The sequence below is a fragment of the Lonchura striata genome, chromosome 6 (genome assembly GCF_046129695.1).
Source record: "Lonchura striata isolate bLonStr1 chromosome 6, bLonStr1.mat, whole genome shotgun sequence".
Classification (NCBI taxonomy): Eukaryota; Metazoa; Chordata; class Aves; order Passeriformes; family Estrildidae; genus Lonchura; species Lonchura striata.
This window is the reverse complement of record NC_134608.1, coordinates 43,596,430-43,613,535: the sequence shown is the minus strand read 5'-3', so window position 1 is coordinate 43,613,535 and position 17,106 is coordinate 43,596,430. Positions and strand designations below refer to the sequence as shown.

General features: G+C 40.1%; 1 protein-coding gene across 2 annotated transcripts in view; it reads left to right on the top strand.

Moving 5' to 3' along the window:
- CD44 (CD44 molecule (IN blood group)) overlaps positions 1-17,106 on the top strand; it is a 52,243-nt gene that overhangs the window by 13,870 nt on the left and 21,267 nt on the right. For both annotated transcript variants that reach the window (XM_021555159.3, XM_077784235.1), the window contains exons 2-6: positions 4,341-4,506; positions 7,676-7,812; positions 9,232-9,303; positions 9,938-10,174; positions 11,039-11,134. In XM_021555159.3, coding sequence (XP_021410834.2) covers positions 4,341-4,506; positions 7,676-7,812; positions 9,232-9,303; positions 9,938-10,174; positions 11,039-11,134 — 708 coding nt within the window. The remainder of the gene's footprint in view (positions 1-4,340; positions 4,507-7,675; positions 7,813-9,231; positions 9,304-9,937; positions 10,175-11,038; positions 11,135-17,106) is intronic.

The window sequence follows — 17,106 nt, the reverse complement described above, 5'->3', positions numbered from 1 at the left end:
ATCAGACTTACGTAATATATACATTGACAAAATGTTTTGGATCCTGAAATGTTTTATGAACCCATCCTATGTGAAATTTTGTATTCGGAGGCCGTTTCCTCAACTCAGAAATAAAATATGCATTCTTATTTAGCCATGATGTAATTTTCTTGAGAAACAATTAGAAAACCAGGCATAACTAGAGATAGGTCTGAACTGAGAAACAAGATCTGTCTTGTCCAGACCTCCTCAGATTTCAGGACTCATATGGCCCAATTCATAGATTTGCCTGAAGAGGAATTGTAATGACTAGGATTTTCTTTTAAATATATTTTAATCTGTTTCCAGTATGTTACTTTTTGCTACTTCATTACTAGCAAGCATTTAAAGCAGGTGATGATATTTATAATGTAGGTATCAGTGCTAAGCTGGTGGTTGTTCCTGTTCAGAAGTGTCAGTACAAAATTCAGTAATCTGTGATTATAAGGAAACAATTATCCCTGTATATCTGCCTAGAGCTAGAAATCAGCTTAATAAATATAGAACCAAATTCTTACAGTAAATGTAAATCCTATATCTATTAAAACAAAGATAATTAAAACTATATGCACTGTCAAGCCTCTAGTTCTGTCCCTGTTGTCAGCCCCAGTTTAGCACATCCTGGTGAGCTATCAATCATCTTTAACCACAAACTGAAAAGGAAAATCCCCACCAAAACATCCCCCTAACATTTCCTGGTTGCTATGCAATTCAGCGTGTGGTTTTACTGAGAAGTCTGTTAACACGTACGAGTCTTACACTTGCTTTCGTTCAAGTGGGCAGGGTGTTCGCAGATCTTCCACTTGGTTTGCTTTGATGTATCTCTGCAGTTGCTAAAAGAACTGCTGCCTTTTTTTTTTTTTTCCCTCAAATAAAAGACAATGTCCACCTTGCGAATGAAACCTCCAGGTGGTGTGTTGAAAACAGTGAAAATTGGGGAGTAGTGCATGAGGCATCCATACAGTACACCAAAAATCTTAATGGAAAATTAATTCCAGTGGGAAGAGTTAGCATGAGTCAGTGTTACTCACTAGACATAAGGGTTGCAGAATCAGGGTGGAAATGGAAATTGCACCTGGTTTCTTACAGTGACAGTTTCTAACAAGCCTCTCCTATTAATTATCAGGGTGTAACTCACACTTCTCTGACAGAACAATGCTCTTTAGTCTATGTGAGGCAATTCTACCCCACCAGTGGGCTCTAGCTACCAAATTGTCTGGGGAATCAAAGTTAGTGATTTTGGCTGACAAGTATTAATTGAACCTGGTTTAGATAAGTGAATGAAGATATCAGAGAAAGGTTTGCATGCAGCTTCTTGAGAGAAGGCACCAGAAATCCCAGCAAAGATGGGGGAAAATGGCCTATGTGGAAGTTTATGTTTTCCATGCTCATAAAGCTCAGCACAGACAGGAGCACTTCATGGTCTGGGTGAGATTATGGATTATGACAATTCAAATGTATTTCGTACCGTTTGCCTGCTTCAAGGACTATTATTAAACAGCTCTAGCAAATCATGTGAATGAAGGAAGATAGGAAGGATTGTTTCCTGTCAGGCCCCAAAGCCAGACAGCTCTGGTGGGGGAGAGGAGGGAAGGTTTGCGTGCTGTTGGTGATTTCACTGTGAATCCACTCTGAGTCAGCCCCTTTGAAGCTTCAAAAATGTTAAAAGGATTGGCAATATTTGTCATGCAGAATGAGTTTTACATTGCCTTGGCTCTTGGAACAGAATAAAAATCCATCTTTTGCATAACTGTGTTAAAGCCAGCTAAGTAACATCAACAGAAAATTAATGGATTTGACCTCCCTGCCCTATGGGAAAAGGTGAAATACATTTTTTGATTTAAATTTGACAGTCATGTTTCTTCCTTACTTCAAAATTACACTGTAAGCCTCAGCATGGGAAAAAATATTGTGATTTTTAAAATGTGGCAATTACTGCCTTCAAAGAATAGATGCTGAATTTACACAATTTGCTTAGACTGTGAAGTTCCATGTGAGTTTTGGGTACTGTTTTGGTCCTTTTTCTGTACTCAGCTCTTCATGAACAGTGTCTCTGCTGCAGCAGTGGTACTTTTGAAATAGTAGGCGTAGAAGATACCATCGAAGAAAACAAAGATGCTGTCTCAGCATTACTTTAGGGCACAGTGCCAACGAATTGGATGGCCTTAAATCCAGTTTTGAGAGCTGGATTGCCACGTTTTTGCCTGGGGTTTCCTGGACACCCATGTGATCTCTCACGCTGCACAAGCAAGGCTTCCTGGGAGCTTTGGCTTTGCTGCTGTGCGTGCATGCAGTGCAGCTGGGCAGCACCCATGCAGTCAGCCTGGTACCTCCCAGCCCTGCCCTGGTGTGCAGGGTCTGCTCAGGGAGAGCATTTCCATGGACAATGTACACACGTTTGGGCATGGAGCCCATGTGTAGCTCCATTAAGCCTATCTGTGTAAGTACGCCTGCTTTTTAAACAGCAGAAGTCTAAGTAATTGGCTCTCTAAGTGGAATTCTGACTGTGAGTGAATCTCAGAGTGATAATAGAGCATAAATGTAGTGTTTAAAACCAGGAATGGGCTGAGGTTTGATGGTTGCTAAATCAACTCACTGTAAGCAAAAGTGAACTTCACTTTATAATTCAGTGAATCCAGGATTAACTGCAATCAAATGGAACCCAAAGGAAATGTATATGGCATCTGCTTTCACAGTGAAAAGCTTTTTAGAAATTAGCCTAAAATTATAAGAAAAGATGTTGATGATCCAAGAAAATTTATCTCCAGAATCACTGAGCTTGTTACTTTAAAGTAGTTAAATACAACTTTGTGATCTTAGCCCCTATTTAAGTCCTGGGCCTCACAGAGTATGTTTAGGAAGAGAGAATCAAGAAGGGAAAACTAAAGAGAAAACTTTTTCTTGTCTAGGTCATTTATGCTTAATACAGCTACTGCCTGGATGACTTCCAAGACAATCTCAAACTTCGAATATGAAATATTTGGAGCCAAAGTAGAAGTCACTTGCATGGCAGATGTGAGAGCAGCTCCATCCTAGCAGTAGTCAAGCAGTGACAGACAGGCCATATTTTTTAATTATATGTGATAATAAAAATATTAAAAATACTAAGAACTGTATTCAGCAAGACTGTTAAACAGCTCTGAAGGGCAAATTTTTTCTAAATTAAATATTTTTGTCAGCCAGTATACTGGAGAAGGTGGAATGATTGGAGAAGAGTTTTTTTCCATTCGTTTTGTGGGAAAGCTATCCAAGTAACAATAATTATTATTTCTGTTGCCTATGGTGCAAGTATTCAAGATTGGATGCATAGCTTTTGAGCTCCTTTGGACAAGCTAACATCAATGCTGTTGAACTCCTGTGCTGTGAATAGTGGTTGTCCTCTCATGCATCACCCAGCCTGCATCCAATCTGATGTTTTATCTCCTTGAGAGTTTCCTGTGAGCTATGTAAAGGAAAGTTCCTTGAGGATTACAATGAGTAGATACCCTGTACACAGAATAACATCACTTTATGAATGCACTAAATTAAAGGAAGAGTGCATACCTTGAATACTATAATTTGCTTTCGCATTTGTGTTATAGAACAAAATAGATTGTCAAGCAAAAATTACATTAAGAAAGTTGTTCATTGTTTATGTGTCAATGTAAATGTGCATGAATTGCTTTTTGTGTCTTTTGGAAAAACAGTTTTTATATGTCATCTTTTTATTTCAAATAGACAGTAAAGACACACCCTTTTAATATTAGAGAAGACTGGTCTATTTATCCCTTTCTTGCACATGGAACTTCCATTAAAATTAAGATAGAAATGAGTCATGCTCCTGTTTGCACTGGAAATAATATCTACTCCTATGAAGTGTGCTTTGCAGTTGTCATTCTAGTCCAGAGTAGCAACTGCTTTTTTTTTCTTGAGGGAAAGGTGTGGCAGAAGCAAAATTAATTAACATTGCTTTGAAGTGTCCAGTTGTTTCCCCATTTCTCTCTACACACATGATTATACTTACTTGTATTGATATTATTATTATTAACCCTTTCTTCTGCACCTTAGTGTTAATGGTACGTTAAATGTCCTAGATACCCTAAAAACCAGGTTGTATTGCTATTTTTGGGAAGGCTGGAGATTTGGCTCATGCCTCAGCCCAAAGAGGGAAAGTATGAAAAAGGTGATTGAAAGTGGCACTACTTTTTCTGAATGAATTGGTAGCTGGTACTTGTTGCGGGTTTGCTTTGAAAGCATTACCCTTGAAAATAAATAATTTCCAGGTCTTCAATGAAGCATTAGGTCTAAATTTTTTCCTTTTTTTTCTTTTCTTTTGCTAACAGAATTCAATGTAAGTTGCAGATATGGAGGAGTTTTTCATGTTGAAAAGAATGGCCGCTACAGTCTCACACGATCTGAAGCAGTTGAACTCTGCAGAGCTCTCAACAGCACCTTGGCAACACTAGAGCAGCTGAAAAAAGCTCATGAGCTTGGATTTGAAACTTGCAGGTAAAGAAACTCTTGAAAACATAGTATATCGTGACACCACTGGTGTAGTAATTAGATTTGACTTACTGTAGATGCTGTGATTATCTAAACAAGTTATATTCTGTAGTGAACAAAACATCTTTGTGCATGTGGATGTTTGCTATGCATCCAGTAATAAGTCCTTGATGCATATAATTTTTTACCATTTATCTTTAAAAAAATCATAATCTCTCACAGATAAAATCTAAAGGTAACAAAAGACTGACAGTATAATAAGCTAATTGGGAAGATGTTCAGATCCTAGCATGTCACTGAACAATTGGTAAGATAAGTATGTGGAAAGTAAAGCCCCAGTGTGAGGTCAAAGGCTGAGGATGGTGTGTGCAGTGTATGAAACTCAGTCTTGCCAAGGAACAATAAAAAGCAGCAGGTGGTACTGTGAGGGGTCAATCTTGACATCCCTGTGAAAAAATGGCCACTGTATTAGTGCATTCTTGTAATCTGTGAATGAAGATGTTTCAGATGACAGCTACAGTAGTTATTAAAAATCTCAAAACCACTTTGTCAAGTAACCTACTTACCTTCTGTAATTAGTGATATATAGGGCAATAAATGTGGGTGATGCACACTCCCCAGTTCCTCAAAAAATAACTAGACCAAGAGACTAGAAGTTACAGAAAACTTTTAATTCAAAAAAATTGAGTCCTAATATAAAAATATGTGAGGCTGAACAATCCAAATTTTCTCAGCGTTTCCTCATAGCAGAGGTGCTTTGTCCCTCTGATCAACTTCATGACCAACTTCATGATCAACTTCAATTGGACTCCAGCAGGTCCATGTCCTTCTTGTGCTGGGGACCCCAGAGCTGGACACAGCACTTCAGGTGGGGTCTCAGCAAAACAGAGCAGAGAGGGGGAATCTCCTCCCTTGACCTGCTGCCTGCACCGCTTTAGAGGCAGCCCAGGATGCATTTGGCTCTCTGGGCTGCGAGCAGGCACTGCTGGCTTGTGTCCAGCAGCTCATCCAGCTGTACCCTCAGCTTCTTCTGGACGGGCTGCTCCCAGTGCATTTATCCCAGCTGGTATTGGTACCCTGCTTCCACAGCCTGTGCGTTTCCTTCCTGTGCTTTAGTCCCAGCACAGCCACGCTGGTCTCTTGGCTTGGCCTGATTTTTTAAACTGGTATCAAGAGCTCTTTCACTCTATGGAAGGAATCCTTGAAGACCATCTCTGCCATCTCTGTCCTGTGCCCTTGTTCCTGAGGGCAGTTTCCCAGCAGGGCCTATTGACTACCTCCTTGAATTGCTGGAATTTTATTTGCCTAAAATTCAGGGTTTTGACTTTACTCTTTACTCACCCATTTCTCTCAGGATTTCAAACTCCACCACTGTATGATCACTGCAGCCCAGGAGATTCATGGTGGCACACCATTACGGAGTTTATATAAATATCAGCAGATTTTAAACTTTATTGGAGTCTAACTTAAACAGCAAACATGGAGAAATGGAATTTATCTTCTAACTGGCACTGGAAAAATCAGTAGACATTTCTCCAAAGTTTTAAGACTTTCACTCTGGTACCATGAGAAATAGAGCTGTCGTCAATACTGCTTGCAACTATTTCCTGTTCCGGCACGTTCATTTCACAGATATTGTAGAGGTGGAATATGTGAACAGAGAATACTTAGAGGATTCTTCCATCAGAACTGGAAAGGCAATTTAAATTTGTACCACATAAAGACTAGAAACAGTTCTTGACTCTGAGGGGAAAGTCCATCATAACTCAGTAGGCATGTTCTTTTTCTGACAATAGTACATGAACATATATAGCATTCTGAATTGCCCAGCATTACAGAATATATAAAGATCAAATCCTAAAAAATGCGTAGGGGTAGAGACTTCTATGCAAGCAATTATGGAAATACTATGGAAAGTATTTTCTAAAGCTAAAATATAAAGGCAATTGAAAGAAGAAGAGGGATTTTTTTTTCCCCAGGGGAAAGCTTTAGTTTTTAATTAATGTTACAATTTTCCCTAATTCACAAATTACCAGAGGGCAGATTTCGACATGTAAGCCATGTAGATAAGATTTCTTCCTCCCTTCCTTCTGGCCAACCCTCCCACCCTATTACTTTAGTTTGTTGATCCTGTGCTAGAAGTGGTCACTGTCAGTAAGCTCTTGCTCTTCTTAAACGTGAGTAGGAGAGGGAAAATATGCTGCATATAACCATCACATGCATGTAACAATCCAAATGTATGTGAATAAGATTAATCAACAGGACATAACACAAGTAGGTCAATAATGGTTTGTAAAGTGTCAGCATTGTAAGCTTAGTTGGGAGTGTAAGTAAAGTAATTTATAATTCCACCTACAAGAGTTTCAGAATTGCAAGTATCTGCACATTAGACATGAAACTCAAATGAGGCTCCTAGATAAAAAACTGCAAAGCTGTGACATTTACTCCTCCCTGATAAATCATTCCTCTCAAGAAGTAAAGCAAAACCCAAACCATACCCCAGATTTTGTTACCATTTTGTCACCTCTCTAGTTAAATATATTGGAATCAATCAGGTGATACAGGATTGCAAAATAGTAATAATGTATTGTACCTTATGTAACCACAGTCTTCACTGAATTATGTGAGCTCTGTGCACAATAATCACACTGTTCAACTGAAAGATACAATAAGAATTTGTGGACAAATGATTCTTGCATTTGAATATTTTACTAGGCCATCAGTTCATGCAGAAAATGATGTGTATTGCAATCATTCTTTAAACTTGCTCAAGTACCATAAACTAAGCCCTGGACATTTCTGTGTGAAATGTTTTGGTGTGTTATGTCAAAGCAATGAAAATGTGAATCTGTGAATCCCTAAAGAATGGGAATTTAGTGTCAGGCAATACAAACTCACACTGAACAAAAAGTGCACTCGCATTCCTCACTTTCACTCCTTTGATCTGAAACTGATCACCCCAGCTAGCTAATAAGACACATATTTAAATGGGTTTAGGTCTAGAAATTAAACACAAAATTATATTGTGATACGGGAGACTGATGTAGCTGCACGTGAGAAAGGAGCATTCAAATGGAAAAGGAACTAAAATAATGGCTTCTTTTTAGCTTCTTAATCCTTGAGGTGACATCTGCTATAGTAAGTAATATGGTTTATTTACCTCTGTTCTTGACAGGTATGGTTTCGTGGTGGGGCATATTGTTATCCCACGGATCAATCCCTATCATCTTTGTGCAGCAAATAACACTGGCATTTACAAACTTTCAACAAATACAACTGCTCGATATGATGCATACTGCTACAATGCAACAGGTAAGGAGATGATTTTACGATGCACTTTAGCAACAGATTAACTTAAAATAACATATGTAATCTATTTAAGGTACTGGAATAAGGGCTTATATAATAAACATAGCTTGGTTTTCAGCTAGAAGAAATACCTTTTGTCAACCTCTAGAAGTGTATCTGTCATGTCAGCAATGACCATTTTGTTATCAGTGTGTTTTGAGCTAAATCACTTTTCTGGCCTTGGGACAAATTTTGCAGCTCCAGAGCAGTTCATGATAATGGCTTAGTGAAGTGAACCACTGCAGCAGTGATTCTGAAAGACATAACTGTTGTCAGCCGTTGCACTCAGCTCTTCTGTTCATGCAGAGATGAGCTTTACAGCCAAGAGTAGTTTTTTGTGTTTTCGGAGTGGCTGCCACCTGCAGCAGCTCCAAGGCTTCTGATGTCCATCCCAGGCCCATGGACACAGCTGCTGCTCTGCTGTTTGCAGATTCATTCAGTATTTGCTCAGGCAAATCTCCATTTAGACATGAGGCAGCTGGACAGCAACATGCATCAGCAGCAGACCACTTTCATCTAAAGTTTTGTACTTTCTAATATTTGGAGATATTATAGTAAATTATTAGGGAAGTGTATATAGTCTGTGACAGATGCTGAACACACTGCTTGAAAATAAAATCCAAACTAACTTCAAGGAACTTGAATTTCAGTAGACTGTGACATTCCTAGTGGAAAAAGAGAGTTCTTACAGAAAGTTGTAGGAAAAGTTCATTGATGATTTGAATGCCGTGATATTTTTTTATTTTGTATTTGGTAGTGATATAATGAAAAATATCTGCATTGCTGTAGTATCATGTGAGTTGCCATTGTTTGTCACTCACAGATGAGTGTTCACAGATGACTACAGTGGTGATGTCCATCGCCTCCCAATCTCTATAACTCCTCCCAAGTATTGTTCCCTACCAGCAGCATGAGCAGGTAGCTCTCACACCAGCCCCAAGCGGGGCACTGCAGCACACAGGGGCCAGCAGTGCTCACCAGAACAGGGCACACGCTGCCTCTGTCGAGCCCTCTATAGAGGGGACAGAGTCTTGCCAGCTAAAAAAGATTAGAGTTCCCATTGCCACAATGACAGTGGGTCTGACTGCATTGAAATTGTGTCATAAGGCTGTTTTAACTGGCACTGATTGCAGACATTTTCTGGAATGGTTATGGAAATGGAAAATCTCATTGCTAGCTGATGGAACAATCTTGAAGTGCCTGGAAAGGCACTTCCACCTGGGAAGGTGGTACATCAGCGAATAATATTTGTTTGGAAATTTGCTTTCAGTCCTCCTCATCTGAAATGGATGTTTTGTCATTATGTACAATTGATATAGGTATACATGTGATTTTTTAAATCAATTTTTTCATATTAATGTTTTCTATTTCCCTTCTTCACAGAAACAGAGGAAAAAACATGTGAGCCAGTTGTAAAAATAGATACTTCCTTACTCAGTAATCAGGATGAAACAGGTACTGTACTGATTAGAAGGACATGCACTTGCTCAATTTTTAGTAACTGGTTATCTTATTTTATATAAACAATCAATAATATTAAAAAATCCAAGCCAAACATAAGAAGAAGAAGTTAAGAGATGTTCAATAGAAATTAACGCAACTAGTCACTTGTCTTCCCCTAAAGCCTATGGAATTTGGTTTATCTCAGGGTACCAAACGTTTTTTATATAGGTGTTTGACATTTTTGGTGCCTCAGAGCTGCTAACATCTCTTTGATGTAAAGGAATTTGCTTAAGACTGCAACCTTCATACATCTAATTTAAACTGTTTGTTAGAAAAGTTGCTGGAAGCTGAAAAAAGGCTCATAATAAATTATTTCTTCCAACTCTAAATTCTGATTGACTTTACAAATGCCAAGACATTATGTTAAAATCAATCAGTTTGATAAAACTAAGTGATTCAAGTCAGGCCCCACAAAAGTGAAAAATATACAAATTAGCATATATGCATTAGACATATTTTAGTGATGTGTTATCTACGTTAGATAGGAGGGCAAAAATGGGCAAACTGGTGTAAATCCACAGGCATTACTCTTTATTATAGCTGTGAAGCTCCTTGACATGAATTCCGTTTAATTCCGTTTCCACAGTCATTGACAACGCGGATGGCTCCCGTTACAATGCGGATGGCACACGTCACACTGGTGGAGAGTCCTCAACCTCAGGGGTGGATGATGAAAATGCAGGTAGTGGATCAACTCATGAGACAACTCCCATGGATGCCTCCATCAGCAGGTCCAGCCCCTCATATTATGGAAGTCCTACTCCAGTCTCACAGCTGCCAGATCATTCTTCTGGAGGAGATGGAATTCCTGGAAAAGACTATGGTAAGGACAGTAGGCTGACACTAATTTCATGGGGCTCTGCCAAATACAAATGCCATGTTCTTTTCTACTTATTTAATCTTTTATGTTGCTTGTGTGACTGAAATTATCAGAGGTCTGAAAGACTTGGTCCCATTTAACATTAGGGTTATAAATCATCCTCTAGTACAGTAAAGCTTACTGTGTGACTACAGGCTTTTTATCAAATCACCAATAAATTACCAGTGAAGGATACCAGTATTTTGCATCACTATCCTCAATACATACTGAAATTAATAAAAATAAAAAGCAAGAGCATTAGGATTATAAAATTACTTTTGGCTGGTGGTGTACTCATAGCATATTATGCTTGTTTTGACATGTAGCTAGCACCATGAACGGAAATCCTAAGACTGTCTTGCTAAGGAACTAGGATCAGAAACATTCCCCACATTCCCCGGGGTGTGTGCTGTGTATTTCTGTTCATTGCTGTTCCAACTGTTACAATCTCTGCTTGCATGCATAATCTAGATTTTTGGACTAAACCTCAGAATATATCTCAGCAGAGGAGAATATGAATAACTTCACTCACTGCTCTAGAATCCGTGTCCTCCTGTCATACAGATACAGTGAGATCTTGTATCACACAAACAGATCATTGCCAGAATGTTCATTATCACTGTAATACAGTCTCCTCTTCAAATGATCTGTTTGGATGATATCCTTACTGTGTGAGTGAGATAACTTATGTGGGGCCTCAATCTTTCTTCTCTCTTGGACCAATAAATGAAGGAATGAAGCTTGCAGAGTAGAGTAGCTGAAGAACTTGTGAGTATTGTATTGCAACTGAGCTTATGAAACAGTAATGATTTATCTATCACCATACAGATGATGAATTTACATCTGTATCACCTGACATCTCTCTGAGGACGGTGGCCAGTGATTTCCATGAAGGAGATGACGGAGAGTATCCCGCAAGTACTAGTAAGATTTATGTTTCATAATAACTACATTACACATAGATCACATTAAAACTGCTTTCTTCTTCCAGAAGGGCATTCTGGTAAGTGGTGAAGCATACAACATCTCAAAAATTGGAAAGACATTGAAATAGACTACTTTCTAGACTGCTTACGTGGGAAATGAACTTCAGTCTCTGAGACAAGGGGAGCAAAATCATTTACAGTATGTTTGCTTCAATGCTTGTACCTGAGTTCAGAAAGATTGCTGTTTTGGGTTTCCCACAGTTGGTTTATCACTTTATGAGGAATCACAAATCAGTACAACATATTATCACTAGAAGTAAATTTATTTCTGAGGTAGAAAAGGATATTTTTGTAGATTTGTGATGTTATTCTAATATGTTTATGGTTGTGAATGTAGATAACCTGTTTCAAAACCATGACCTTGCTAACCAAAGCTGTGCTTTATATGGTAGTTTCAGCTACGAAGCCATTTGTGCACTGCAAAAACTCATTTCATCCTTGCTGTTGGCAAACTGCATAAGAAAAAACTGGGGATGGGTGCTGGCTCCACAGTCTTTGAGGACCCAAAGGAACAGTAGCCATTTTCTTTTCTTTGTTCTTAAATAGCTTTACTGGGTTGGAAAAACTGCTTGTGAGGTTTTTATCAAATATGTAGTGCACAGCAGCTACAATAAATAAAAAGCTTTTGAAGTCCTCTTCCACATTTTAAAGTGGTAATAACATACATATGTTCACACTAGATCTTATGGTTAGAGTGATAAAGATCTTTGCCTAAGAAAAGAAAGTGAACCTAAAGGAGAACATTTTAATTATACAGGGGAAATCTACAGAAGCGTGTTGTAGTAAAGATCAAACTGATAGAAATGAAAGTTCCTTCCCACTGGTTCTTTTCTTTTTTTTCCCCCATCAGGGGAATCCATATTGCTTGATTGTTGGTTGCTGATAGTTGGTCAAATGACATGAGTGACTTGGGGAAATGATGCCCTCATCACTGGATTTAGAGGAAGAATGTTTGTATGCATTACCGATAGCAAAAGCTTTGCTAAAAGACGTAAATTATTAAATCCAAGCATTTTTTTTTCAGAAAAGGATTAGTAATGCCTTATAAGTATAGATAGAAAAAGAAATATTAGGTTGATTGTACCCCAAACCTTGGAAAAAAGTAGAGAATTTTCTGGTGCTTGTTTCCAGTGAAAGCTTTTGTTACAAAATGTTGCCTCTAAGGGGTGGAGAGTTCAGAAAATCCCACCTGGTAATAGTGGGGAGTTTGGTTGACTCTGGTGGTGATTTTTGCCTTCCTATATGTTTGCTTTTGTGTGCACATGTGACTTAATGTTTCCTTGTGCTGGTGTTTCTGTACCCACTGCAAAAGTCTGTGTATTGTTTCTGTACAGGAAAGCTTTCTGTTTTCATTTTAATACTTGATTATCAAATGTATTGGTCCTGAATATGTATGTTCCCTCCTCTTGCTAGCAGCTCTCTCTCATGGGCAAGACTGTTTTACAGAGGAAAAACTGGAGATATTTAAGATCTGAAAAGATCAAAGAAACTATACAGCAATGTGATAATATGTGTCAGTACTGATAAATGTGTATCGCAGAAGTGATAGCACTGGCATGTTTGTTTACAGGGTTAGGATTGATAAACTGGTTCTCTGGAGGAAAAAAAAACAATTATGAAAGTAGTGCTCCTGGGCTTTTCTGATAGCTTTGGTTTTTACCCAGCAACATCACTTTAACACAGAAGTGTGTAACTCTGTGTTTAATTTAGTTTAATTTTACTGCATTATAAATGAATCAGTAACCTAGCACTCCTTTTAGAAAGATGAAAATTGTAAGCTGTGCATCTCTCTGAGAAGTCATCAAATATTCAGTAGCACAGGAAAAAGTGACATGGAGAACAGTCCAAAAAAGAAGGAATAAAGCTATGTCCCAATATCTGTTACTTAGTTTGTGTTGCAGTGCAGGCTCAGTGGTATATCCTGGCCACAATTTAATTTTCCAGAGAAAAATCCCACAGACAAGGAAGTAGAAAATTAAGAAATAAGTAAAGAAAAGTATTTGTTGTATGTCTTCAGAGAGATGGCTGAAAATCTATCTATCTAGCTATCTATCTAATTCTGTACTATGTTAAAGTGAGAAACAAAATTGGTGGCTCTTCACTCTACTACAATTAATTTGTAAAGTTAAAGTTTTTTTAAAGATATCTAGCTTAATATAAAGAATTCTGTGCTATGGTTTGAAATGAGCAATTTGCACAGCTCCTTCAGATGATACACATTCATTCTTTCTCTGGATTTGGGCATCACTGGTGGTGTGCTCCATCAAGTGAAAGGGCCAGATCATCAACAACAACATCAACTCTTTACGACTGACTTTCTCTCCTTGCCCAAAAAGGTTTTACTCTTTATTATTAGCAAATTTTGATTCATATCTAGGTGTGCTATGAATCAGATGTAGAACTATTATTGGTTAATGAGAAACACACATGAAGAGTAACTCTGATATTTTTTCATCCATATGTGATAGACACATTTATATCTATTTTCATACCATTGCCATTTTGGATGCAGAGTGGAAGAAAAGGGTTGTAGATTTCTGTAATTTTTCAAAGCAGAAACATCTTTCCATTTGAAAATATCTATCACAAACCTGTAGAATTTAATATTTGATATGCTGTGTTCTGAGGAAATGTGGTGGATTGGTAATGTGAAAGGAGTAAAGCTGCGCCTCTCTCCCTGTGGTGTACTAATGCCGACCTGGAAAGTGGTTCTGGTGTAAAATTGGCTGCCAGCATGAGGACAAGGGGAGTGCATGTGCCCTTTGAATGGAATGGCTTCAGTTCTGAGCTCAGGTTCTTGGCTTTGTGGATAATTCTTTATTTTTTGATTTATCATTGTCTTGGTGGATGTTGCCCATTCTGGGCTCTATTTCATGGACTATCTACTCTCTCCTGCTGTCAGAGCCTGTGAGGTTCTCATTAACCTTATGGAATGTGGAGGCGTGAAAAGCCCCACAGGGCTTTCTGGTGGCTGTTCTCAAAGGAGCCTGTTCTTCCCTGGAACTGCCAAAAGTGCTTGCATCTGGCTAGGCATTGGAGGAATGTAATGACACCATGGATTCATACATTCGCCCTGCTCTCACATCCATCTCTGGGCATGAGCATGCTCAAGGTGCTGGTGCTGGTGGACTTGACTTTGCTGGAGGAAAAGTTGCTTCTCAAGAAATAACCACAAGATCATGGTTAAATGAGCCGTGTCCTAACAGCTCCAGGGCCTCATCATGACAACCTGGAGAAAATCACCACCCAAGCTTGGTGGAATCCCTTCCCAGACAACTGGTGGTGGTCAAATCCTGGAGAGAAGACGCAAGAACCCACGCCAGCAACCAGGGGTAAAGAATGTCATGCTGAGGTGCTGCTTTGATTAGGGGCAGAATGAGCAGAGAGCAGGGCAGCAGGGTGCACAAACTCTGAGTGGAACGGGGGATGAATGTGTGGCATTTCTCACTGCTGTTCATTGCACCGTGCTTGAAGTAGGAGAAGCAAAGTCCTGGGCTCTCTGTCACGGATTGTACACGTGGTAGCAATTGAGCAGTTGTCCACACTGCCCATGTGCCATGGAGGCATTCTGCCTGTCTGAAAGGGATGAGAATGGGACTCATTATGTAAAGCATGTTCCTGGGTCTTTCCTTCTTCCTGTTTGGAAGTAGTTTAGGAGCAGGATGTTCCAATGAGAAGGACGAGTAAGGGAAGGGGAAGGAATGGTTTTCACGCCAGTATGCTCTACTCTACTTGCTAGAAGAAGCTGGGGCATGGTCAGTGCTGTGAGCATGCAGAGGGGCCCAAAATGTATCTAGGAACTCTAGAGGAGCAGCTTCACCAGGGCCATGGCAGAATGATGAACCCCGTGTGAGTGAAAAGGCCAGGAGCAGCTGCAGCCCTTGGGCAGCACGGGGCTGTAAATTCTCCTGTGTGATTGTAAGGCTGTGGGTAGGGGAGGCAGGAAAGCTGAACTGCCACCAGCAGAAGGCCTTGTGGGTTAGGGCTTCATGGCAGATTTAACATCATCACAGCAGATGTGACCTCCAGTGGCAGTGATTCAGATGATGAAGACTCTTCTGAGGAGATGATGTACCCTACAGTGTTTCCAGACTGGGGCAGGAGTGTGGCCAAGGACGAGACTGCTCCGAGTACGAGTAAGGAACTTCTGCTGTCTTTGGTTGGTTTGCTCGTTTTTCTGTCTACCTGATACTTCTCCTCCTTAGATGCACATATATTGTTTGAAAATTTGATGGTTTCATCAGGTCTTTTTCAAACACATCTCCCATTTCACAAAAATGCCCAATTTAGAAAGTTTGGGCTCCATATAGCTGGAAGAGCCACATTCTATTGATTCTTGAATTGTTGTCTTAATTCTCATTTGACTTGTGGATTTTCCTTGTGACTTCTTGGGAGCCAAGGACTAATTTCACTTTGGAAGGGATTTCCATCCCCCTACAAGTGGCATGATTATTTCTCTTTGCCTGTGAACAACTAGTTGGCTTGCCTGGTATGGTGGATGAAAGGGTTGTAGATTTCTGTAATCTTTCAAAGCAGAAACATCTTTCCATTCGGAAATATCTATCACAAACCTGTAGAATTTAATATTTGATATGCTGTGTTCTGAGGAAATGTGGTGGATTGGTAATGTGAAAGGAGTAAAGCTGCGCCTCTCTCCCTGTGGTGTACTAATGCCTACCTAGAAAGTGGTTCTGGTGTAAAATTGGCTGCCAGCATGAGGACAAGGGGAGTGCATGTGCCCTTTGAATGGAATGGCTTCAGTTCTGAGCTCAGGTTCTTGGCTTTGTGGATAATTCTTTATTTTTTGATTTATCATTGTCTTGGTGATGCTGCCCATTCTGGGCTCTATTTCATGGACTATCTACTCTCTCCTGCTGTCAGAGCCTGTGAGGTTCTCATTAACCTTATGGAATGTGGAGGTGTGAAAAGCCCCACAGGGCTTTCTGGTGGCTGTTCTCAAGGGAGCCTGTTCTTCCCTGGAACTGCCAAAAGTGCTTGCATCTGGCTAGGCATTGGAGGAATGTAATGACACCATGGGTTCATACATTCGCCCTGCTCTCACATCCATCTCTGGGCATTAGCATGCTCAAGGTGCTGGTGCTGGTGGACTTGACTTTGCTGGAGGAAAAGTTGCTTCTCAAGAAATAACCACAAGATCATGGTTAAATGAGCCGTGTCCTAACAGCTCCAGGGCCTCATCATGACAACCTGGAGAAAACCACCACCCAAGCTTGGTGGAATCCCTTCCTAGACAACTGGTGGTGGTCGAATCCTGGAGAGAAGACGCAAGAACCCACGCCAGCAACCAGGGGTAAAGAATGCCATGCTGAGGTGCTGCTTTGATTAGGGGCAGAATGAGCAGAGAGCAGGGCAGCAGGGTGCACAAACTCTGAGTGGAACGGGGGATGAATGTGTGGCATTTCTCACTGCTGTTCATTGCACCGTGCTTGAAGTAGGAGAAGCAAAGTCCTGGGCTCTCTGTCACGGATTGTACACGTGGTAGCAATTGAGCAGTTGTCCACACTGCCCATGTGCCATGGAGGCATTCTGCCTATCTGAAAGGGATGAGAATTGGACTCATTATGTAAAGCATGTTCCTGGGTCTTTCCTTCTTCCTGTTTGGAAGCAGTTTAGGAGCAGAGTGTTCCAAAGAGAAGGATGTGTAGGGGAGAGGAAGGAATAGTTTCCAAGCCAGTGCACTCTGCTCTACTTGCTAGAAGAATTTGGGGCATGGTCAATGCTGTGAGCATGCAGAGGGACCCAAAATGTATCTAGGAACTCTAGTAGAGCTGCTTCAGCAGGGCCATGGCAGAGTGATGAACCCCGTGTGAGTGAAAAGGCCAGGAGCAGCTGCAGCCCTTGGGCAGCACGGGGCTGTAAATTCTCCTGTGTGATTGTAAGGCTGTGGGT